This window comes from Chaetura pelagica, unplaced genomic scaffold, assembly GCF_000747805.2.
Source record: "Chaetura pelagica isolate M959 unplaced genomic scaffold, ChaPel_1.0 scaffold300, whole genome shotgun sequence".
Classification (NCBI taxonomy): Eukaryota; Metazoa; Chordata; class Aves; order Apodiformes; family Apodidae; genus Chaetura; species Chaetura pelagica.
In genome coordinates, this window is record NW_009951945.1 from 768,828 (window position 1) to 793,815 (window position 24,988).

General features: G+C 41.4%; 1 protein-coding gene across 1 annotated transcript in view; it reads right to left on the bottom strand.

Moving 5' to 3' along the window:
• The window catches only part of ERBB4 (v-erb-b2 avian erythroblastic leukemia viral oncogene homolog 4), a 375,133-nt gene that overhangs the window by 191,588 nt on the left and 158,557 nt on the right, over positions 1-24,988 (bottom strand). The window contains exon 4 of the mRNA XM_009996938.1: positions 12,504-12,638. Within this exon, the coding sequence (XP_009995240.1) occupies positions 12,504-12,638 (135 nt within the window). The remainder of the gene's footprint in view (positions 1-12,503; positions 12,639-24,988) is intronic.

Genomic DNA, 24,988 nt, shown 5'->3' on the forward strand with positions numbered 1-24,988 from the left:
CCTTCAAAATATATTAGAGAAAAGCCCAGCTCAGACCAACTTGGGGCAGTTTCCACTGGAGGTGAGAGATAGGAGGTACAGATTGGAATGCCTTCAGGCAAGCTAGAAAACTGAACCCTGCTCCCCCACATCCTAGGCAACTCCTAAACTGCTAATGTGTTTTGTAAAAGGGGAGAAAATCCCTTCCTATTGAGGAAATTTGACTGTGAGCAGAAGACAGGTCTGCGAGGGGAGGGCAGGAGGCACTGCAGATTCCCAACAGACATTAAAAAAGCCAACATCTCCTATGCCTTTATAGTAATTTCAGCATTTTCCCCATTTGCTCCTGTCAGGTACTAATTCAATGGGCTCCCTCCTCTGCATGGGGGTATCCTAAGGTACACGAATGTCATATCTAAGAAGCAGCCATTGCAATGCCTAATGCTGCAACTTCCTTAGTGTGAAGGTGGTGAGACTGGCACAGATTGCCCAGGGAAGCTGTGGCTGCTCCATCCCTAGAAGCCTTCAAGGGCAGGCTGGATGGGGCTTGGAGCAACCTGGTCTAGTGGGAGGTGTCCCTGCCAATGCAGGGGGGTTGGAACTAGACAATCTTTCATTTTCCAACCCTTCCAATCCAAACCATTCTATGTTCACATCCACACACTTCTTTGCCCTGGGATACTGCCAGTTTAGATCTCAGCCCAAGTGCTTTTTCTTCTGGCTCACAGCAATGCATGCCTCAGTTTTTGGTTGACAACAAATGAAATTAAGAACCCTAAACAAGCCAAGCAGCAGTGGCAATCAGATGTGTACCTGTCTAGTGCCCCTAATAAACCCTAAACCAGGTATCTGTCCTTAGGTGTAGCAGCAGACTTACTGCCCAGTGCCCTGGCAGAAAAACTGAAGGATGCAGATAAAGGTTTCTTCGTTGGACACAATGTGTAATAGAAGCCTTCAAGGGCAGGCTGGATGGGGCTTGGAGCAACCTGGTCTAGTGGGAGGTGTCCCTGCCAATGCAGGGGGGTTGGAACTAGACAATCTTTCATTTTCCAACCCTTCCAATCCAAACCATTCTATGTTCACATCCACACACTTCTTTGCCCTGGGATACTGCCAGTTTAGATCTCAGCCCAAGTGCTTTTTCTTCTGGCTCACAGCAATGCATGCCTCAGTTTTTGGTTGACAACAAATGAAATTAAGAACCCTAAACAAGCCAAGCAGCAGTGGCAATCAGATGTGTACCTGTCTAGTGCCCCTAATAAACCCTAAACCAGGTATCTGTCCTTAGGTGTAGCAGCAGACTTACTGCCCAGTGCCCTGGCAGAAAAACTGAAGGATGCAGATAAAGGTTTCTTCGTTGGACACAATGTGTAATACCGGATGGGAAATAACTGTTCTCTTAGAGGATATTTTCAAAGGAGGTGCTCAGCAAACTCAAAGACTCTCTGAAAACTAAGTGCCAAAGCTGAGAATGTTCTTGTGCTTGTTTAATGCCAGCTCCTCCACCCCTCAAACAGATCAAGTCAGTCAACAGCACATAAGTCAAAATAATGTCCTGTAATAATGTTCCTGCAATGCTGCCAAGGCAGTAATAAAGTTTGAACAGAGGGGCATACAGTTTTCATTTTTTAAACAAAGTAATAACCACAAAGAAAGGGAATGAGAAGTTGAAATTGAAGTGGCTTTTAAAATTCATTTTACTTTTCTTGATGCCATGTAATATTCCTAGAATCTGGCTGGGTGCAGTTAAGTGTGCTAATGTTTTAACCAGCTTTTGACTCAGCTAAGTGGAAATACTCTAAAGTATTCTCCATTCCCATGAAATCTGGAGTCCACTTTTAGACAAATTTTGGTAAGAATCTTAACATGCTTATTCAAATGTAATTGTTTATTTAAAATGTACTTCTGACTATTCGAAACAAAACTGGGTATTACAAAATAATACTTGGACAATAGAAGCCCTTTCTCTCTTGCAAAACAATGCTTGGGTATATACTCAATACTTAGATTCAGTGTTTGCTACTCACAAACATTAAATGAAAATAATCCTACAAACAGATTTCAAACTGCAATTTCCTGGGTAATCTTCAGCTCTCAGTGACCTGCACAGAGGTGATGCAGAGGTGGATATCCTGTGACTATCATGTAGGCGTAGTAGGATGAATTGGGTACAAAGTTGTCTTCATATGTAGCAATTTCTACAAAACCACTTGAGAAAACTGGATTGAGTATCTTACTCTGCAAATATTCCCAGCATTTCCCCTATGCCAGAACACTTCACTCATGATGGCTTTTATGAGGTTTTGAAAGTAAATTACAAGTTTCTACAAGAGGACCAGAGAGAAGATTTTGAGATGTGAGATCTCCTTTGAATACCAGCTCAAGGAGATATTAATGTGGAGATCCTACACACAGCGACAGAAGGTATGAGGGACTGAAGAAGCATAAAATACACTTCTGTTTTGCTACTTCCTACAGCTTGTCCACTGCTTAGCAGACAGAAAGTTCCCTCTAGTCACTCAGCTCCATTTAAAGCCACAGCACTGCCCTCTTCCCTGTAGGAGGTGTGATGGGATCAGAGAGAAGCCCTCAAAATATCCCAGACCAAAATGGTTTGAGCAAACCAGTGGCCAGAACTCTTTGGGCCAGGCTGGCCACCACAGCAGGTCAGGAACTTTAATGACAATTCTGAGAATTTCTGACATAGCAGGCATGTGTAACAGAATCCTTAAAAACATGCAGATATGATAGCAGTAAAGGCATGGGGTGATTTTTAGTTTTATGCAAGCAACAGACAAGTCTGTCTGGAGAAGCCTGTCATGAGGTTAGTTGGCTGGTCCCAACACCACACCCACCCAGTGCCCTCCAGCCACACACCTGCCCTGGTGCTCTGTGCAGCCCCAGCCAAGCCCTCTCTGAGCAGGTGCCTGGGACATGCATCGTGCAGATCTAACGACTGCAAAAGGGTGGGAGGCACACAGCAGCTTCAAGAACCAGAAGCTGCAATTAAGTGGCTGATTTTATAGTCTTTTCTTCCTCTTTCCTTAAGCAGCCCTTCAAAGGCAGCTAGCTAGAGCAGCTGGAGCTTGCTGTGAAAGTACAATTCCATTCACTCACCCATTCACTACAAATCTGAATATTGCCATTCAATTGGACTATATTAAATATTTGGAGTATTTGGGGTTTATTTCCCATTTTAAAGGAGCACTGGCGTTTGTGACAAAGCAAGCTGCTTATAATGGACAGGGATGTTTTCGCTGAAAGAGAAAGTCTCTCCCTTGTGCAATATACTGCTTAAATGGCAATCTGCTTATAAACAGGTGGTTAACAGTAATACATTATACACACACACAGGTTGTCATTTAAAGACAAGCATTTACCACAGTCACCACACACTACTGTCTGGAGCACTACTTCAATTCTGTAGCTACAGAAATAGTGCCACCTTGCAATATTCTTATCACCCAGCATGGTAACCTGGGCCAGTTGGTGCATGACTTTCACCCTGATAACTGCTGTAAGAAGCCAGGATGATACTCAGTAAACAGGTCAGCACTTTGGCAGGGAGGGGGTGGTTTGAGGGTTGGGTGTTTATCTCTTTGAAAAATACATTTTTCACCACAAAGAGATTCCCATGGCAGTTGTTCTTCAGAAACTGTTAATGCTGGCTTTCTCAGTGCCCTCCTTTCTGTATCCCCAACTCTTAAAGATGGCTTTGTAGCAAGTTGCCTTTCTAGATCCCTGGATTAGGCTCTGGCAGCTTAAGGAATTCTGTCCCTCATGGCATTGTTTATTGACATTAACTAGGTATACTTGTGTTTGTTACTTACTTTTTATTCACTGAACTCAACTGTTAGAGACATCGTATTTCCATTAAAAAGATTTGCCTGCCTTTCAAATCTGTTTCAAGGGCACACGCCAATTGACAAATCCCTTCTGAAAATGCTGGCTGAAGGTATTTATTAGGAAACTAAACTGATTCCCTTTATTCAAAACACACTCTGCTGGCTTGAGGAAAAACATTACAGGCAACTTCAAGCAGTTCAGCTTGCCATACTAATGCAAAACAAGTTCATTGTGTCACTGGATTTCATGTATTCCTCCATCTTCTGTTACATATGCTTGGCAAAAACTAGTCTTTAAAATCAGTTTCTTCAGCTACTGTCTTTCAATTCCAGGTAAATAAATACATTCTGTCCTGACTAGAGTTCCTTGAGGGTAGGAAAAGCAACCTCCACATATACTAAATGAAATGTGGCTGTGGGACTTTCTGGCTAAATTCAGCTCTGCTATAAATTTTCTTTCCATCAGATATCCATGAAACTGCAGCTAAAATGCAATGCTGCAAGCCCTGGAGGTGTGTTCCACATGGAAGCTGCTTTCACAAGATGGTTAAGTTGTTTGTGGCTTTTTAGTGAAAAGAGCAGCTTCTCCTCCTGGCTTTGACACGGTGACACTGGCAGCAGGGAACGTATTCTGGACTGGGACCACCTGTCTGTGGAGGCCCCGTTCACTGGTCTCCAAACACACATTTAAAATGTTAATTGAACTTCAAGGAATAACCTCAATGAAAGGTTATAATTTAACAAACTCTGCAACAACAAATGTATTCTGTGCATACTTTCGGGACTGCCATTTTCTCCATAGGTAGTTTCCAATTTAGATGTACACCAGAAATGATACACTAGCTGCTCTGAAAGCTGGCTCTATGTGTGAATTAGTCACTTCTCTCTTTCCTTTTTGCCAGCTTACATAAACATATTGCTGTTACTCTGGCCTTTTGTAGAGCAAAATCCTTGTGCTTTGAAAAAGCACCAAATCCCTTGCAGGACTAACCAGACAAAATGCAGTTAGCTCCCCTGTCACTTGGTACTGAGGGCTCAGGGCCTGATTTACATGGATCTGTTATTTCCACACAGTTGGCTCCTGTTACATGAGCATCCACTGGTCTAACAAAAAGCTTTCCAAGTACACTGCATTCAGCTCTCTTGACTTTTTACTAAGTGATGGTAATTTTACTGTGGCAACAGGCTTTATCCTCCCTCTCACTCTGATGCAAGACTCTTCACTTCACCAGTGTGGCTTCCGAGCAGTGGCAAGGCTGGTCCTGCACAAGTGTCTGTTTTGAATGGTCCAGCTGGAAACACTGGTGTGCACACCTGCAGAATTTTATACAATTTAGCCACAGCATAACTGAGAAATGGTGGAAGGGTGGGAGTTTTGGGAGAAATAGCAATGTTCTGAGGAGCCCCTGTTGTTCATAACTATCATCTAGCTACTTCAACATTAAAAGCCCAATGGTTTGACCTGAGTATAAATTTACGGATAAGTCACTATGTGGAAAAATGATCCTTTTCTAATATTGCCACTACTGGTACAAAAAAAAATAATAATAAATGAGTTCCTGTGCTCTGTGAAGAATTACAAGGCCACTACTGAACACTAAATCAATGGGCTGGCTACCCATCAGACCTCATTCTCTAGCTGCAATAAACGGCCGTACACAAACTCACCTACATCTCCTGCCAGCACTCTCAAATGTGGATTGTTAACACTCAGTGGAGAACAAAGCTTATCACTTACACAAAATTCCATGCAACTACTACTCATGCTTTTTGGGAAACGCACTACAAGAATATATTACGTATGCTGAAAGGGATTATGTATACCCACATGGCTGATTTTGTTCTATAGCAATTTCAAAAAAATGTAAAGAGCTTTTAGCTTTAAACTAGTCTGACATAAAAAGGCATTTCTACCAAATTATTCCCATTTTAAAGAAGTATCTTTTTAGAAATTGTATTATTCCTTTTGCTAGCATGTGGAAAAGTTGCAGGAGAACATGGTCCAGCAAAGACTCAGTTATCAGGGCTGATGCGGTAGCAGGTTAACCTAGATGATGCAATTCCCAAAGAGAGTGTGACAGAAGAAGATGAAAGGAAAAAACAAACCAACCAAGAACCCCACCAACAAACGAAATAAAACCCAAGCAAACAAAACACCCCCAAAACCAAACCAAAACACCAGCCAAAAAAACCTACCCAAGCAAAAGCCAGGATATGGAGCTAACACTGACTCACATCAACCAAATGCATGTTCAGCTGTGAACATGTCAAACTGAGCTATAATGCTTCCATATACACCTGCACCCAGGTAAGGTAAGTCACAGACAGGATTTCCTGGTCCAGGAGAACTGATTTCACAAGCAACTGTGCAGCTGGCTGCTCCATCTTCTGTTCCTTTAATTAAACTGCAAAGCACTGGCTACATGGTAAACATTTAATTAGATTTGTCTCTGTGTTTCAATATTAATGAAACACATGAAAAATGCATTAAGAGCCAGTTAATTGGGGGCTCTCCAAAAGTAGCTGTAAATGACCAACTATAATACAATTGGGGTGTGGTTCCCTAGCATTGCAGGCCTGATGCTTTCAAGCATTCCAGCCAAATGTTTAGAAATTCTTAAAAAAATCCCAGGCAATAAAATATCCAGATGATAGGAAGACTGAATTCCCTGCAAATTACAGTGAGGAGCAGCCAGTATTGGAGAGCAAGCCAGCCTGGCAGGTGAGCTAGAGTCACTCACACCAAATTTCTTTCATACAGCCAAACTAAGTCTGTGCACTTCAGAATAAAGTGCAGAGGGTGCATTTTCTGGGAAATGGAGTCTCTAAATTACACAGGTGTCAGAACTGCCTGAATACCAGGTTCCTCAGGCAAAGCTGAAACACAAAGGATACAATTTCTACTTCTATATGATATTGGCTAAATCAGTAATAGAACACAGTAACACACGTTGGTTTCCACCTTCTAGATGCACACTGACAAATATTTGACATTGACAAGCAACTAAATATTATTCTGGGGCTGGAAAGAAATTCCTCACTGTGAGAGATGGGAGATCCTGGGTCTCTTTATCTTCTGAAAAAGAGATCTAGAGGTGAGCTGATTACATGGTGCACACCATTTCTGCAGGGAGAAAATGCTGGCTCCTAGAGATCTCTTTGAGCTAGCTGGAGAAAGTGCAAGGAGCAACATCATCTGCAATTTAAGACTGTGTCCAAATTAGACATAAAGGCACCTCATCTTATATCTCTAAATACTGGGGCACTGACAGCTTCTAGAGGCATAGCTGCACTTATGCAATGCTTCAGAGCAGTGCCAGAAGAGTGTACAGAGGACAAAAGCCCCATGCTGGCTCCAGCTGCTCTGGGCCTGGGGCTGCTCTTGAGGCTACTTCTGAAACTCAAAGGTGAGCTGAAGATAGGCTGTGGCTAGGAAAGTGACTGAGCTCAGTGCCAGGGAAGCAGATGATCCCTCAGGGCCTCAGAGCTAAAGGAGTTTCAAGGCTTCTTTTGCCTTTGAAATATCTATGAATCAATAGGTAAAAAAGAGAGAAGGCATTTAAAAGTGGTATTTCCCTTGAACAGATCATGGGATTTATTGAATCACAGGTACACAGCTAAAGACTAAGCCTTTTCTTCCTATTCATGGTGCAACAATATAGAAGTATTTCTTGCACAGCTCAGAAAGGAGGTGTCTACACATTACCAGATTCCATTAGCTACAAGTACTGCTTTATGAATAGCAGGTAACTGAAATTGTTTTGCTTGAAAAAATATCCTGCAAAAAATTCCAGCTTTTTTCACAGCTAACAGGGGCTCAGGTGAAAACCAGATCAAGTGAAGGGAATTTTTCCACAGATCTCACTGTATTTCAGAATCTGAGCAGAAATTTCAATTCCGGAAAATACTTGATTTTCATAGAGTTCAGTTTATGCAGCTCTGGGCAAATGCTGACATGCAGTCCTGCAAATACAGAAGCACACAAACAAATAAAAAAAAAATTTGAAAATTGAAACCAATATTTTCATCCTTATTACCAAACATTTACCAGTCTTCAGCATTACAGATTTATTTGAATCTATGTTACTAGCTATGTAAGTGACCTCAAGGCAATAATTCAAACCCTTCAGGCTTTTCTGATAAACAAAATCTCCAAATAATGCACCACTGAAAATCCTGATTTAATGCTACAGTCCTTGTCCTGCAAAAGACCTCACCTGGCAGAACAGGGCTCTAGTCCAGTTCCTGCTAACTACCAAAGGAGGACACTGAGGACACATCAAAGCAGCTGAGTTTTCACTGCACTTTCACTAAAGCTGGTCAGAGGATTCATCTGCCAACCTAGAGCCATTTTACACAAGAAGCCTAATCCCTTATTTCCTGCTTTATTTCTTGCACCATCACTAGGGACTGCACTTCAGGTTTCTACGTCTGAAGGGCAGAGCTCCAGCTCCTCAGTTAAGGGACTAAATGCAACAAGTGGATGGGGTAACAGGGGAATATGCTCTTGCAATGTGTGGCTTTAGTGTGCTCTGCTAATGCTTGAATTCCTTGCTTATTTTTTGGAAGGAGAGGAAACCGATTTTCAGCGGTGCAGAAACAAATTCAGTAAATTATGCCTAAAGGGGAAATTTTGTTCCCTAGACAGTAAAGCATTTTTGATATTCCCACTGCAATATGTCCAGTGTAAAAACCTAAAAACCTAAGGCTTCATAGAGTTGATTTCAGGTAAATGGAAGAGAAGGCTGCTTTAAACTTAATATTAAATTTAAAAGACTATGCTACAAGATACCAGTATGAGAAGGCTCTGCAGACAGTAAATATTTCAGCGTAGAAGCCGAAATGCCAGGCACAGAATTATCTGCCCTCAGAAAGCAAAAGAATGTGGTATCCCTGGTATAACATTTATTTATTACATTTCAGAGGTACACGCTGAGCTCTGCGCCAGGCAGCCACTGGCTGTATTCACCTCAACAGTAAGATTGTGTAATTCGAAGTCCTCGAACATGAGCTCTTCTGCATGCATTTGATCAGAACATGAAGCAACGGGTAGAATGTATTTCAGGCTAAAGAAAAATCCTAAGCAGCACTTAGGATTTATATGTCTGCAGTATTTCTATGTCAGTGGTTAAGACTCTATGGCCTTTTCCACTGGCTCCTTAACACTGATGTGACAATGAAATTCAGCAAAGAATGGAATCAGAAAATCTTTACTCACAGAGTTCATTGACTGTATTCTCTTCTGTCTAGCACTGATGTAAATGAAGGAGATTGTCAGAGCTGACAGATCCAAGGTATGAAACAAGCACAGAGGCAGATGACTGATCTTATTTCAGAGCACCTTCATTTCACTCTACCTTTTGTTTTCTTCCTCTGTTGATTGCCTTGGAATAGGCAGGCAAAGTTGCAAGTGTTGTATATTGGGCTCTTCTCTGAAGGTGGGCCCTCCTTCTTTTGGACATGTAGACACCTGGGGTGAGATTTCATGTATGCTACTGATGGCTGGAAGCAACGCTAGCGGTGCCAAAACATCGATCCATGGTTGAAGCTTTAGGACCTGCTGAAATTATGAAGTGCCTGATTCTGACATCCACTGGAGTTTGCAGCCTTTTGTCCCGAAAATATTCTCTGCCAGGGAGCACTGTTGAGGTGGTCACAGTGCAAAAGGCCTATCAAATCCTGGGGCACAAGCTACCCTCCAGTCCTGCCAGTCACGGCTAGAACTGGCTCTCCCATGATCACATTTGTGCAAACTTCCCTAAATTACTATTAGCATGGACTTCGTTGAGATTGACACAGAAGGTTTGGTTGGTTTACATTCCCAGGTTGATGCAGCCTAACAAATGTTCTCCCTCTCCTGTAAAGGTTTTCATATAGGCAGTAAAACCCACTCATTCTGACATGCAAAGTCCCAGAGGATTTTCCTTGACATCTCTTGCACTTAGGATTTTCTTGGTAATGCCAAGCAACATCTACTTACTCAGTTGCAATGAACTTAGCCAAGATATGCATTTAATAGGAGGCTCCTGTGACTTCAGGCCATTTGATACAGTAATGTAAAATAACCAGTAAATACATACACATGCTGGATCCAAAAACGCATGATTCACAGTCTTTGCAGAGAAGTACCAGACTTTGTGATGCACTGAGCATCATTTGCAGCAGCAGAATAATAGCAAGGCTGGGCCCAGAAAGCACCCACACTGCCTAGCAGATTATGAACAGTGACATGTGAACCTAATCTGAGAAGCATATACCTTATTTAATGATACTCTACACTGATTTCCATGCCAGGGCTATCATTTCGTGTTCATTTCTTCAAGTCCTTTCTGCACCAGTACAAAGAACTTGTCTTAATTCTTTTGTAAACTACTAGTGTAGATATTCCCTTTCTCCTAACTCTTGATAGGTAGTAATAAGATTCCACATTTGAGTGATTTCATTTGAAGACTTTATATATATATATATATTTCACACACACACCTATGTGTGTGGGTGTGTGTCTAATAGATGCACATAAAACCACACAGCTATTTAATTTTAGATTCTTTTAAATGGTGATTTCTGTACCTGAATTTATTTTTTTTTCCCCAAAGCCTTAACAACCTGGTTCAACCATTTTAGCCATCTGTTGGCTTTCTGTTTAATGGTGTTCCTATTTTCACTTATATAAGTTATGAAGACAGAAATAGTTTGGATTAGATCATTCAATCAAACTCCACAAGACTCATTAAAAGTATTGAGATGGAATTCAGTTTCTTGGAGAAAGATGCATGTTTATTAAAATAAATACAGTCTAACTGGCCTCTGCTCCATCCAAGGTAAGGAAAAAGAAAGCAAATTTTTGGTGGCTATCTTAATGAAGCTACCTTACACAGCCCTCAGTCATCACTGAAAGAATGCTGTTTATCAGGTTTATCAAGCACAAATGACAAAGCACAAATTGTTCCTTACCCATGTTTGAAAACAACTCAAAAGGAATGAGAAAATGTTTTAAGAAAACTGGATTTAGGTACATACATTCAAAAGAGTGAGCTAATATTTGCCTCTATTACATGCAGGGTGTGATTCCAAAAGTACTCAGCACTTATTATTTTCTGATTCCTCTGGAGTTACCAGTATCATTAGCTCAAAAAGATAGTATTGATGTTGGTCGTGTTTTTAAAAGAGCTTATTACCTTGGTGTTGCAGAAGCATTTGTCTTGATGAACAGGCTAAAGTTAAGAGAAAAACCAACAACAGAACAAAACAGAGTAACAATCAAGTCTTTTTCTGTTTAAGCAATGACTCATAAAAGGATTCAGGCATTCCCTAACTTTCAAAAATTGTATCAGTTCTGTTTAGAACTGATCATCACCAGTGGTGAGGTTTTTTAATATGCAAATAAGATAGCTGGCTACATTACAACTATGTCAGGTTTCCAGCCAGAAGGCAGAAGAGATGAACCTCAGCTCTGGAGCTGGAAGATGGAGGAGCAGTGGAGTCTGGCAGGCTCCCGGAACAAGCTCTATCTCAAGTAGCTGTGCTCTGGTTTTGAGGGTAGCAGGTGAGACATACCAAAGCAAGTTGCCCATATGGAAAATCTATTATTGTACCACAAAGCACTTGGCTAAAAACAAATTGCTGCTTAGGAATCAAAGGGACTCCTCAAATGGTATTTACCCAGAGTTCAATTTGTTTTCAGAATTCCTAACATAGAGCTGAAAAGCTGAAGCTGTATCAGAAGCTAAAGAGGCAATGAATCATTTATACATCCTTGAGGGACACCTTAGGAGAGGGTAAGCCACTCTGAATGTCCCTATAGCGAGGATGCTGAGAACAGTATATCTGCTGCTGGTGTCACTCCTGACATCAGATCTAAACTTCTTCCCAGCCTATACCTGAATTTCAATGCTGGCACATCCCAAGGGTACTGTTCAATAGCACACTACTGGTTTTCAATGCACATTAGTGTATTATGGAATGTTTTATCTCAATGCTTTGTATCACTGTCACTACCATTCACTAGAATTGATTATTGCTGCAAGAATCATCAAAATAATACTGAAGGTGAATAACTCTAGGGAAGGGAAATAGAGAAATGGATCTAACAACTAAATCAAAGTTCAACTTTGAAGCAAAGCACATTAAAATAGAGGTAACATTAAAACCATAAATACTTGCTATATTGTGAAGATCACTCCATCCTCTGCAAATTCTCTTTCTTCACAGGCACGCACAAGACAACAGAATAACTCATCTAAAGTCAGAATATCCTAAAGCTTGTGCCACAATTACTCCAGCAGCTAATTATGATGTCATAAACAGACCATTGTGACTCAAGGACCAGACAGAGTAGCAGGAACAAATGCAAAGCAAACAATAATGTCTGCACTTCCTCAGCAGCACTGTGGCTTTAGCAATAAATAGAAAAAAAAGGATACACAGAAGAGAGAAAACAGACAAAAGAAAAACCAGCATATGTATGATATTCATAAATACTCTCTAGAGACAAAGTGTTTTCAAGATTAGACTGTGCTCCTACACACAGTGTGCCAACATTGAAGAATGCAGTGAGGAATGCAGGGACGATTTACAAATACAATTCTCCATGAGAGAGGAACAGGGAAAACCTGTGGTCGTATTTATACTGTTTCATACTGAGCAGATGACAAGGCTAAGAATAAAATCAGTACTTACATCCTGAGCTGCCATTCGTTGGAACCAAAGTGAAGTTGGAGGCCCAAGGGTTACGCACGATATCTTGCCAATGAATGGTGTCTGCGAAGCAAAGAAATTTGTTCTGGCCAACATACACCCCTCCATTCAGTATTTCTGCATAAAAGAACAAGACAACAGACTTGTAAGACTTTACATATACAGCGGATTAAGTCCATTGTTGCTTTGTGTACTGAAGAGAGAGAGCATGAAATTTAAATGCAAAGAATTCTCACTGTAATCTCACTTAATACTCTGAAAACTGGAGGGAAAGTTGCTTATAGGAATATTTCTTTATATGCAGAAGAAGGCTGATGAAGACAGCCACACTAGACACTGAAGACAGCTGCTAGAGTTACTGGGTTTACCTCTTGTTCAGTGGAATCAAGTATGGAAAAGTGCTGCTATTTCTGGGTAAAATAACCTTCCAGACTTAACTGACTTTCTAAAAACACAAGCAATCAACCACACTAGACCATATTTCATTAATACATATGAACACTAAAACATACACTAAATGAATGTGTTTTGGTGGGCCAGAAATCTTCTGAGCCCAGAGTATACGAAAAAGCTCCAGACATTGTGATGCCTGGAAAAGTGTAATTTCTGATCAGACTGTGCTGCTGTAATACCATGATCCAAAATACTCAATATCTGTGATCCAAAGCCACTGGTGACATGTCTCACCAGAAGCTTTGTGTCAAAGGAAGATGGCGTCTGAGCAGATGAAAGGGTTTGTTCTGTTGGGTTTTTTTTAATGTTCATGTTTATATCATTTGGTTTAAAAAACCTGCCTGTTCACCTATCTCTATCAGACTTGATTTGTCAAGTCCCAATATGAAAATGATCTTGCAGCTGTTCATTGTAACATCAGGGCTGACTGAAGGAATAACTTTTTTTTAATTGTTCATTTGTTTTTGTTTGGTGTTTTGTTACTAAGTTCTTGCTCAAATTCACAATTTCTTTCCTTTACCTGGTTCTTGTATTTCCAAAGCAGAGAACAATCCCTCTGACTTTCATTAATGTCAACAGGAGCTCTGCAGCTAAAACCTCCTGCACCACTTAGTGTCAGAGATTCCAGCCTCAGAAGAGAAATGCTGAATGAAGGTTAGCTACTAATGGCACCTTAGAATGACATTAAGAGGTGCTCTACAGCCAGGAGTGTCACACTTCTCACAGACATTATGGTAGCAATGATTAAAAGGTCATCTGATAATCCTCACTTCCCAAGAAAACCTTCAAAAGCTGTAATGGAAATGCTTATGTTGACAAACAAGAGGAAAGGAATTACCGTGTATTTTTTTCAAAATGTCATTGTTTACAGACCACAGCATTTAGAGGAGGTAACCCCCAAGTAAAGAACATATTAAATAAAGGATCAGCTGTAAATACATCCTTCCACCATATTAATCAATTCAGAGTATTACTATCTATTTCTTAGAAACATCTGGTTTAAAACCTTGGCTTTTCATTGAAAAGGGGCTTAAAAATGAAAATAATAATAATAACCTTATACAGAAAAGAGTCCAGATTAGAGATAAAGCAATGATGTCTCTGTATGATATTCTTATGATCCCTCCAAAAACCCATACAACATCTGTTAGCAATTCTTCTCTCGCGAAAAATTAGGACATAGAAGAACACTTGAAAACATGATTACTGATTATTTCTCTGTGTTGTCCCAGCTCTATGGGATTACCTAATTCATTATGGCCTGGATTTTGATTCAAAATAACATCTAACAAGCCATGAAAAATGGAAAAATTGACATCCATAACTTCTTAAACACTTGCACATGATTCCAAACAGTGTCACTAGCAGTTGGTACATCTGAACACCTGCCACTGGCATAATGTCTGGGTTTTAAAGCATTCATTCAGAGCAATACCTATCAAATTTTCTTCTCTGCTAGGAACTTGGATGCAGGCAGCATATCATGCTAAAAGTAACTCTAATAGTTTCAATTCATGGAGAAACACTTTTTTCTGCACAAAAGTAACCAGAAAGTGTCCCCTCCGTACTGTAAGGAAAGCTGGCAGCTTTCCCTGTGATTTGCTAAAAGCAAACATGGAAAATGCTCTGCCTTCCCTCATCACTGAATAATAAACGTTGAAATGCTGTCTTTCCTCCCCAAAAACAGTGCAAGTATCTTTACATGCCCTGCACTGCACCAGTTGTCACAGGTGACAGGATTGAAGTTTACATCTTGTTGTGATACACTAATAAACCTGAGTAATAATATAAAAAATGGGCTCTTACAGATATTAAACAAGCGTGAGATCAAAGTTTAATACAATCTTTCAAGTACTTGTGCTTGACTCTTCCTGCTCAGTGTGGATCCAGATTCATTCCCTTTCCACCTTCCCCTTCCAAGCTGCTATCCTGCTTTTCCTTATGCCAAGTCCTCAGCATGTGTAAATCAGCACAGATGCGTTGGCTTCACTACCTTCAGCTCAAATGCATTTTGCACTTCTCTGCCCTCTCTTAGCAAGAACAATGCCTGGAAAGACCTAATAAATCCTGTTACATGTTAAGCAAATGAAGCACAAATGTAATCAATATACAATGGAGTTACTGTACAATGAACTCATTATCATAAAGTCATCATCTTATTTTAATTTACAGCGCTGAAAATGAGAGATAAAGTTAAACAACAGGAGGAGAAGGGCAGGCATCTTTGCCAGGCAAGAAGACCTTCTTCCTCCTGTGTGCAACATCTGAAGTGCCTCTTCACTGAACTCTCTCTGAGACTGGAGTGGGAAAGAGAATGACAAGACCCTCTGTGAATTCTGTGGTACCTGCTGCAAAGGATGAAACAAGTTTTTGCCAAAGAAGCACTAAAAAGGGCTGCTCACAGTGCAACATGTTTTAAATACCATTCTGGGGAAAGCATTTTTGTTTTTTAAGAATTTTTTTTGTGACACTGGATATTTGTCAGTCTCAGTACAACACTGCTGCCTGGGACAAGAGGCAAAGAACTTGGCTCTGTCAGTTGCTGCCTAAAAGACTGACCGTACCGTGCTGGCAGCAAACATTACCCTGGGACCTCTTTGCTGCTCAGGCACACAGTTACAAAAGGGGATTTTGATGCACAAGTCTCACTGGCTTTCATGGGGAAAAGAATTCCTAAAGGTGTCAGGCTATTCTAGACACCTTCCTGTAAGGTACTGATAGCCAGACTTATCATCATTTCCCATTTTGGCACAAGGGCTGCAACCAGAGCTCTGAGAAAAAGAGTCTCTCCAAGGTCTTTTGCCACTTGATTCTGAAGTGAAGACAAATGTACCTATCTTCCTTATTAGAACTACTTTCCTGGCTTAAAAGCAGTCTAATTCTGTAACCAAAGTTACAGGAAAATAAATCCACAAGTGTACTCACCACTGACTTCTGTAATTATTTTGCTTATTGCTGCCAAATGATTGTGGGGAACTTTTATCTGCATATTATTAAAATTCTATTAAATGGTTATTTATTCAGGAAGCTAACTCAGAAATGTATTATCTGTTATATCTGCTATTTTCTTGCTTCCATTAGCCCAGTGATGAAGCAGAACTATTACCACATAACTGAGCCAGCCTACCATACAATACTTAAAATACTAACAGGAGAAATGGAAACATACAGGTCTCTGGCAACCATGAAAACACAAGAATCTTACTCTTTCCATAAAGTGCCATGGAACACAGGTAGGTACATCACACACAGTTCACACTCAGTCTGCTAAGTTAAAAAAGGGGCTAAATTCCTAACATGTATTTGAATAGAATGAAGAGTATGACTGGAGTCAGTGAAAATGCATTACCAGCCCCCAGAAGCTTAAGATCCCTATTAATAATGAACAGAGACACTAGCTCTTCAAGTAGGCTGTCTGTTTAGACCAAAAATGGAAAGAACTCTTCTTCATCCATCTGTTAAAAGGGCATTTTCTTCAGCTGACTATTTTTTTTGTGTGTGTGTACAGCGTAATCCCTCATGGTCTGTTATCTAATTTCTAATACGGATTAAATTGGAAAAACATATTCATATTCTGCAACATATCCGGAAGTGCAAGTAACTTGTGTGTTGATACACAGTGGGGGCTGTAGGCACCTATTTAGCAACAGAATCTGGTTCTAAAATTGTTTCAAAATTGGTTATGACATTGTTATTGCTAATCAAGGTTGCAAATTAAAAGCTCTTCTGCGCTGCTATAAAGCCAGCTGCCACAATGAACTGGAAAAGGGCACAGTGAGAGGGAAAGAACTAGCTGTAAAGTTGACAAAGAAAGGGAAAGCAGTTAATTGGGAAAAAACACTGGCTACATCCACTGTAACCACCTCAAAAGCAAAATGGAAGATACTCTGTATCCAAGCTCCCTTCTAAGGAAACAACCATCTGTTACATCATACCATGTGGAGGTGTGTTCACTGCACATACTTCTTACATAAGGCACATTGATGATACCTTCATGTCCAAGGTCAGCTTCCATAAGAGCTGAAGCATCTTCACATGCTGAAACTCTGCATCTTTGCCACCATCACCCAGGTGATGCAGATCTGCTGTCAGATACTGTATCACTCTCCAAGATGCTGAGTGCATTATTTGAAAATGGCTTTGGCCTGGAAATTTCATGCCAAACCAAATCTTTTGATCTCTTAGCACAGTTGATTGCTGATGACCCAGTGGGAAAGCACTTCAGGTCCATCATTAATAAGCTATGTCTTAAAGGGTAATGAGAACTGAGTGCTTTAGAAGACAATAGCTCATCCATCATCAATCAAGATCTGAAGTTTTTATACAGATGACTGAAGAAGAGTTGGACTGTGTAAAATTGAAATGTCACATTTGTATTGGGAGATGGGGGGAGCTTGGTAATGAAAATGAGAGTTTTAACCTTCTCCATTTCAGCTCAACGACCATACTCAAAAGCTCACGGATGTGGAATCTGTGTACCAGCTAGAAGCCCCAGACAGCCTTCGATCTCAATTATACAATTTCAAGTAAAGATTATTTGGGTCATTAGCTGGAAGTCAGTTTCAAGGCTTGATGGTAACAGCAAGATACTCTTTATTTCTACCAAAAGCATTCAGTGTTATGCCTAGCTTGTGGGTCTGTACTTCCAGCTGCTCAATAACTAAGAACACTGGACTGTAGCACCTGAGCATAAATCTTCCAAATCTAGCTGCCTATTTTGCTGCTTAAATAAAAATGGAGTCATTTGATTACCTTTCACTGAGTTTGATGGGGTACCTTTTCACCATTTCACTGCAAACGTGTGTGAAGATGGGCTCACAAGGTCCTTGCAAGTCATTTAGCTACTTCATTAGACAACAACAGGCCCTGGTCAACTTTTTCTTCAGCCATCTCCCCAAAGGGAGTATCTCTTTCCTGAACAGGTTCAGCCATATTAAGCCAACTCAAAAAAGATATTAGAATCTGCTCAGATTATACTTCTGTCTATGCATGCCCTGAATTTTTTCTCACAGCCTCATCAAAATTAAGATGTCAAATAATTTAACTGGTTACTTTGTAATAAAATACAGCCATGGCCCCAAAGGGTTCAGTGCATGGAGAAAGAATTCCAAAATACTATGGAAGAGAGTAGAAGCAGCTGAAATAAACAAGTAACACAAAAACTCTTGCCTATCCAAAAGGGAAGAAAAGAGTTGGGTATGAATGCATTTGAGGATGTGCTTCTTTTCACAAGAAACAGTTCTTTCTTTGGTATAGTTTGTTTTATTCAACACATTTGGCTTGTACTAAGGAGACTGGTCTCTCTCCATAATCCAGCTAGATTTACTTGTGCTAGTGGCTGCACAATTTAACCCGTCTGGCAATGGTCACAGCAGCTTCTGCCTGCTTGGATCTTGACTGCTCAAAGTGTTTAGGCCCAGGCTTACATTTAAATAACCTCCTCCCCCTCCATTGTGGACATGGCTTGCCTGCTCCTGTAATAATTCCTCTGCTTGACAATAGGGAGTAAAAAGATGTACTGATTCCTACCAACATAATTTTCCTTCACCATGCACCTGCCACCAGTATCACATACCCTTGATGTTAGTTAACAACAGGGTAGACACAAAGCTGTATGGCCAGCCTTAGCTCCAGCATTTCCTCTGCAGATGTTAACCGCAAGAGCAGCAGTAGCTGTTCACTATGTTGCTCACCTCCTTTGTTTGTTTCTTTTCCCGTCACTAGCTTTTGAAACTGTTTGACCCTGTTGGCTTTGCAGGCGAGGAGTTTAATATAATATGTTAACTCTGTTATAGAGATCTTAATTTTCAGAAGGACATGTTAATTGTCTCACGTCTTTGTCCTGTCAAATTCTGTTCCCAATGTTGGCAGCGAAGTGCTTAAATTACTGTTTTCTTCATAAAATGTTGGGGGGGTGACAGTTACAAAACATAACATTGTAACAATCCATGTGGCTTCCTCAGGGTACCTCCAAATCAGGGAGGGAGGTAGAAACGTGTGGTAAGATGGACAGAAGCAGACTAACTGGACCATCTCTAGAGATTTTCATAATAAAACAACTAGACCCCTGCCTAAAGTTAGACCTGCTCTGAGCAAAAGATTGGACCGGATGACCTCTAGATCTCTTTTCCAACCTAAATTATTTTGTCCTTCTACGATTATTAATCATCTACTGTCACTGTACTTGCAACACTCTATAAGCATCCACACTCTCAAGTTTTAAAAAAGCATATTTAATTTTAAACTTTCATCTACTGATAAGCATTTGATGATGCAAAACACCCATCTGGAAGATAACATATATTTGAAAGCATGCCATGTGTGTGTAGAAAGAAGTGCAGAAGTATTTTCAATACAGAACTTGTGTCACTGTCACTCTCCCCCATTTCATGCAAAGGGGACATCTGGAACAAGAAATGTTATAGCTTTCAATAAGAACTGCTGCCCTTCAATATTTTGATTTTTGTTAGCAAAAAGAAGATTGTATTCATCTAAGTCACTGTAATGAATCACTGATGAGTTTCAAATTACTGTCTATGAGCATGACACATCGCTAGCTCACCCCAGAAGGCAAGCTCCAGAGCTCAAGAAGAGCAGTAACACACCAACAATCAGGAATATGCAGTCAGTTCATTCACAGGAGCCACTTAACATTCACGTAGCGCAGCACAGCCTTAGGTCACATCAGATGGGGACATCTGCATCCCAGTCAGCATGAGCAGGGAGAGGTGCTGGGACGTGCCTCTTCAGCGAGTCCTCTGGTAATACACCATTATTTGGCAGAGCTTTCCTTCCAGTTGTTCTAAAAACCAAACCTCTGAGTATGGATTTCAGCAAACAAGCACAGCTGTGGGCATCTGATTATTCAAAAGTTACTAAAAACTGCTGAATCCAAAACAAATAATCTTTCATCTACCCTGTTCTTATCCTTGAGAAGGAAGCCAGAAGGTGCAGAAGGAGAGATTATGTGCAGCGCACTGGGTGCACCAACAGGGCAAACCAAGTCTTCCTGGTGTCCCAGTGGGCTCCAGGAAGCTGGAGGTTCTGATGGATACCTCAGTACTGGTATTAATTTCTGTTGTCTGGTCATCTTTAATGGTGAGCATCCCGTGGGATAGAACCCGGTATAATAACCTAAAGCAGCTTTATCAGTGCTTGCCTCGCAGGTTTTCATGACACAGCCCCTGCTTTCTGTGTCAGGTGTCCTCCAAATTTATTCAGTGAAGACTGAACTAGTCTAGTGTCACTAGTGATTAGTGAACTAGCATCACTTCTTCTGGCCTCTGGAAATGCTACCTGTGCCCTATAGCTGCAACAAATCCTTCTTCCATCACATTGCTCAGCCTTTGTAAAGGTGCAGCTACAATACACAACCAAACCACCCTTCCTGCCCCACCATGATGGTTTCACATTCATTTTTCCTCATAGCTTTTCTAGAGCTTTTGCTGTGATTGAAGCATTTCTTCAGATGAATGGTTTCTGCTCCTGAGGGGCAGTAGGTTTATTTGCCAGCCCTACAACAACATGAGTGGCTTCCAGAATAGTTTCCTAGTGCCTCCAGATCATTTTCACTGGCTGCAGATTCACCCACAAACTCTACAAGGAACCACCAGTCAAGGCTTCCCGGAGGTCAGATTGCAACTGTCCTCCTTCACATATGAGCAACTGTTCTGCTTCTTCAGAGTCCTAGTGTGTGACACTGGGACCTAAAGCATTTTGTTCCACTGTTCTGACAGGGACTCATATCACTTCCTTCCTTCCCTGAAGTCAAGAGCAGGCAGCCAACAAAGAAGTCTGAAGAGACATGGGACAGCAGTGGAGAGAGCATCCTATTCCAGGCCAGAAAAAGTGGAAGCTGGTGCTCAGAGCCACCTAATAGGTATGAAGTTCACAGAGCCAAACTGAACCCTTAAGGAAACCAGCTCTCCACTGAAGACTACCTTATATGTCATATCATCTCTTGGGCCAAATTGGAAAAATGGTACCGAGAGTACCTCTTTTAATTTTTTTTCCCTAATTTTTACAAAGTTCTCTCCTCAGAGGATGCTCATATCATTTCTCCACCCAGAAGGAGTCTACATGCCTTTGGCTGATTCACTTCTGTGTTGCCAAGACAGACAGAAGATTATAAAATTACTCTCCTTGTCAGGATATTTGCTATGTAATATTTTGATCAAACCTGTAATGTTTCATGTCTGCTGGTGGCATCTCTTAATTTATATCTTTTCCATTTGCTGAAATATGTAACTGTAAGACGACTGTGTCCCTGTTCTCCTGGCATCAGCTCTTCAGAAGAGGCATCCTGTAAGTGTTGCCTTACAGTTCTTCTCCCATTGCTGCTGCACCTTTTCCAAGCAAGCTTTTCACGTGCAAGTCAAGCAGCAGCAGGAACAGAAACCCTAGGAGGCCAAGGGGCATCTGAATCTGCATCTGAATGCAGCAGGGTTTCCCTGAGCATCCCCAGGAGCTTCAGTTCTAGCATTATCTGGTGCTCTATTTTTTAACTCTTTTCATACAGCCACTGACAATTTCAAGAAGCCTACTTCCTATCCCAAGCACATCTGGCACTCAGGCCGTGCACTTGGCAAACAGACTGATGGCCTTCTCTCTTGGAGTCCAGGTGCCTCAAATACATCCTGATTGGCATCAACACGCAGAAATTCTTTCTCCCTTCAAAAAAATTAGTGAAGTTCTGGATGTAGCAATAATTTCCTCCATTTTCTGAAAGGCTGTAAAAAATTACTGGCTCCATAGAGCCCTCCTCTTTCAAAACTGTCATAATGTGGCTTGGGATAATCCTGGAAGGGTGCCCGGACCCACGTCCAGCTGCATCCTGTGTTTCAGTACAAGCATTTGCATATGGGCTGGTAATTGGCATACAGCTGGTTTTATGCCAGCTCCAGCAATTGCATAACCCAACTCATCTTTTTCTGGGCTCAAAAGAGGAGTCTGTGTCTGCTGAGCTTAAAATTTCTACATGGGATCTGTTCAAATATGCTCTCACATTTCTGTGCCACATTGTTAGCCTCTCTTGAGATACGGTGTCGACTCCTGGAAGAAGAATTTTAATTGAAATTTGTCTGAGGTGGGAAGTGCCTGTGCCTTTCCCTGGCTCTCAGATACTGAAACTGTGCAAATGACATGCTGAAAATCCTCCTCCCACACAGAAGACTGTGAAGTGACTCCTCTGTGGCTCCTCTGAGCTGTAAGGACCTTGAATTGTGCTTGCTGTCCCAGCACTGTGGCTGGGGACAGCGAGATAGCCAAAAGAAGGCCCATACACTGAGGAATGTGCACATTAATTACAGCAATCAGTAAGGCCTTCTTTGTAAGTTCATCAGTTTGATAAGAGCCTCAAGTATCCCAACTCACATTTTTCCCCTTTTACTTCTATAATTGCTGAGGTCACCGTCAGTCCTGCTTCTTTCTTTGCCATGCACACTAAATTCAGGTCTCAAATCTGACGGGCTGTCAGGGAACCTGTCCATGCTGCTGAGCCACTGACCCTGTGGAAACACAGATGATATGTCCCTGCTAACTGTCCTCCCTCCCCATAACTCACATGCCTTCTGTGATCATGTTTGACTGCGTCCTTTTTGACCTTAAGTATCCTCATGTTCTATGCATCTTATATAAAGTAACAGTAAAACAGTGGCAACAACTAAGATGTGGCTGTTACAAAAAAAAAACAAAACAGAATTCAGGCCAATTTCCTCAAACTATTAACCTCAAAACAGATGCTTATGTGAAGCAACTAAGCACCTGTGAATTCATGCCAAAAAAACCTCCACTTTGGATACCAGAAACCAAAGCAACGGGTACCCAAAAGAGAATTTGGAATTAGTTCACTCACTTTTTCAAGACTACTATCTCTCCTCAGGTGTTCTCCAATTCTGCTGCCCACTCTTAAATATGAGCCCTTCTCAACTCCCATCAATTTGAATTTTATAAGCACCTCATCCTACCCATCTAGTTTCTTAAAAGCCACATTGAAAGCACCCTCCTCTTCCCTTCCATCAATATTTTGATAGTAAGCAACACAGCTGCAAACATTCTCCCAACACACCTCTTTCTTTGCCCAGCAAATGACTCGCATTGAACCCGAGCTGCTCTCAGTTATGATGCAGGACATCAAGAGTGACACTGTAGCCTGGAGTGACATGGAAGTTAAAATTCAGAGAGGTCTTTGCCTCCATTAACAGAGCACTCCCATACTCAGCTCCCAGTAGTGGCCTGCCACATGGTGGACAGTCCCTTTCTGAACTCATTTCTGAGTTCTGCTCTGTACCCACACAACCTTGGCAGCAGTGAAAGCTGCTTTCCATGCCGTATTTGATAGCAAAATACACTTTCTTCCTGGAAAAAGGATTGCTTTGCTCCCAGCATTCTACTGCTCTGCAGTTAAACTAGTCCAAACAGCTCCTGTCTGCAAGCAGTGAAAGCACACAGTTTGTCCTTGTCTACACTCTAGCTAAACTGCAGCTGGCAATGATTGATGATATTTATTTCAGTGAGATCATTTTTAATAATGTAGACAACAGGAGGGAAAAGTAAGTGCCCAGACCCACCAATTCTGTCATACTAACTGCTATCTTTAGCTTTACCAACAAGTCTCAGCAATTTTTTGCCAAACAGCTTTCCCAAATAACCCTACGCAAGAGAAGGAGGACACAAGAACAGACCTTAGGCTGCGAATGGAATTGCTGATGGTGAAACAAAGCAGTGGTTCTCCTGGCTACAGGGCTCAGCTTGGTGGGGTTCAAGCCTGAATCTCTGCCCCTGCATTGTCCAGGGTTAGATTTGGGGGTTTGCTTAACACTGCCTTTAAGGTCGACGCATCTCAGATACAATTTATAGATACATAAATAAAGTATTTGAAGAGATACCTTGAATGATAATATCTTTTTCAGTCCATTGACTGCTGTGCCCCAGGACTGAATAAATGTTGGTAAAGGGAGGGGAATACAAATCCAATCAAATGCAGGGGAAAAACATATTCTTCCAAGTAACTGTAACTCTTTATTTGGCTTTAATAACTTGTCTTTCTCTTGAGCTTCAGAAGTTTTTTTCTCAAAAAAGCATAGACAGCCAGTGTAAGGCTGCAGAAGTTATATACCTGGCTATTCCTGGTCTTCAAAGGCTGCAAAACATCTGTTTGTTGGCAAGAGCAATTAATTAGCAACAATGAAAAGACTGTTCCTTTTTACAAAGGCTTGGATGAAGCAGGGAGGGGGAGACGACTGCAGGAAACTGAAGCTTTGTGAAGGTCTGTAAGCTGCGTGCCTCTGGGCAAATTCCCAAGGCTGGAATCTCAATGAATTTAATGGTTCTTAATTCCACAGGATTTCTAATTACAGCCAAGAGAAGGTAATGAGATGTGATGTAAATGTTTAAATGAAAATAAAGAAAATAAAAAGCCTGTCAAATTTACTAGCCAGTCTCCAGACAACGCTCCCCGCACACAGAGTGCTCAGAACAACTAACCAATTCCATGGATATGGTCATAGGAGAGGAAAATAAGACAGCTCCCAAACTATCCTCCCTCACAACTCGTTAGAGGCTGTCTCCTAATGAAGGTTTTCTCTCTCAGTCCACCTCTACAGGTCCAGCAAACTTCAGTGTCTACAGGCTGCATCCTGGAGCACCGTGCATTGGTAGGAAAATCTTCTTCCCATCTCATATGTCCTCATATACCTGCTCCCTGCTCTTCTCCAGGGTATTCTCCTGGCTTTGGGGCTCACTCTCTGCCCATCATGCCCTTCAAAAGCACATAGCACAGCACTGGGAGCTCTCGGCCAGGCTCTGTGGGTCCCAGAGCACTGCAGGAAGCATCCTTCCTCCCTCCGCCCCACCACAGCCTCTGCTATGGAGCACATGGCATCCACACGTGCTGCCCAAGCCCCCTCCCCTGTGTCACCCTGCTCACTTCTGCCTGTTCCCTGTGCTGCAAGAGACAGTGAAAGCCCAGAGCTTTCACCTGCAGAGACAAGAGGCAGTTTGTTAAACGCCATCAC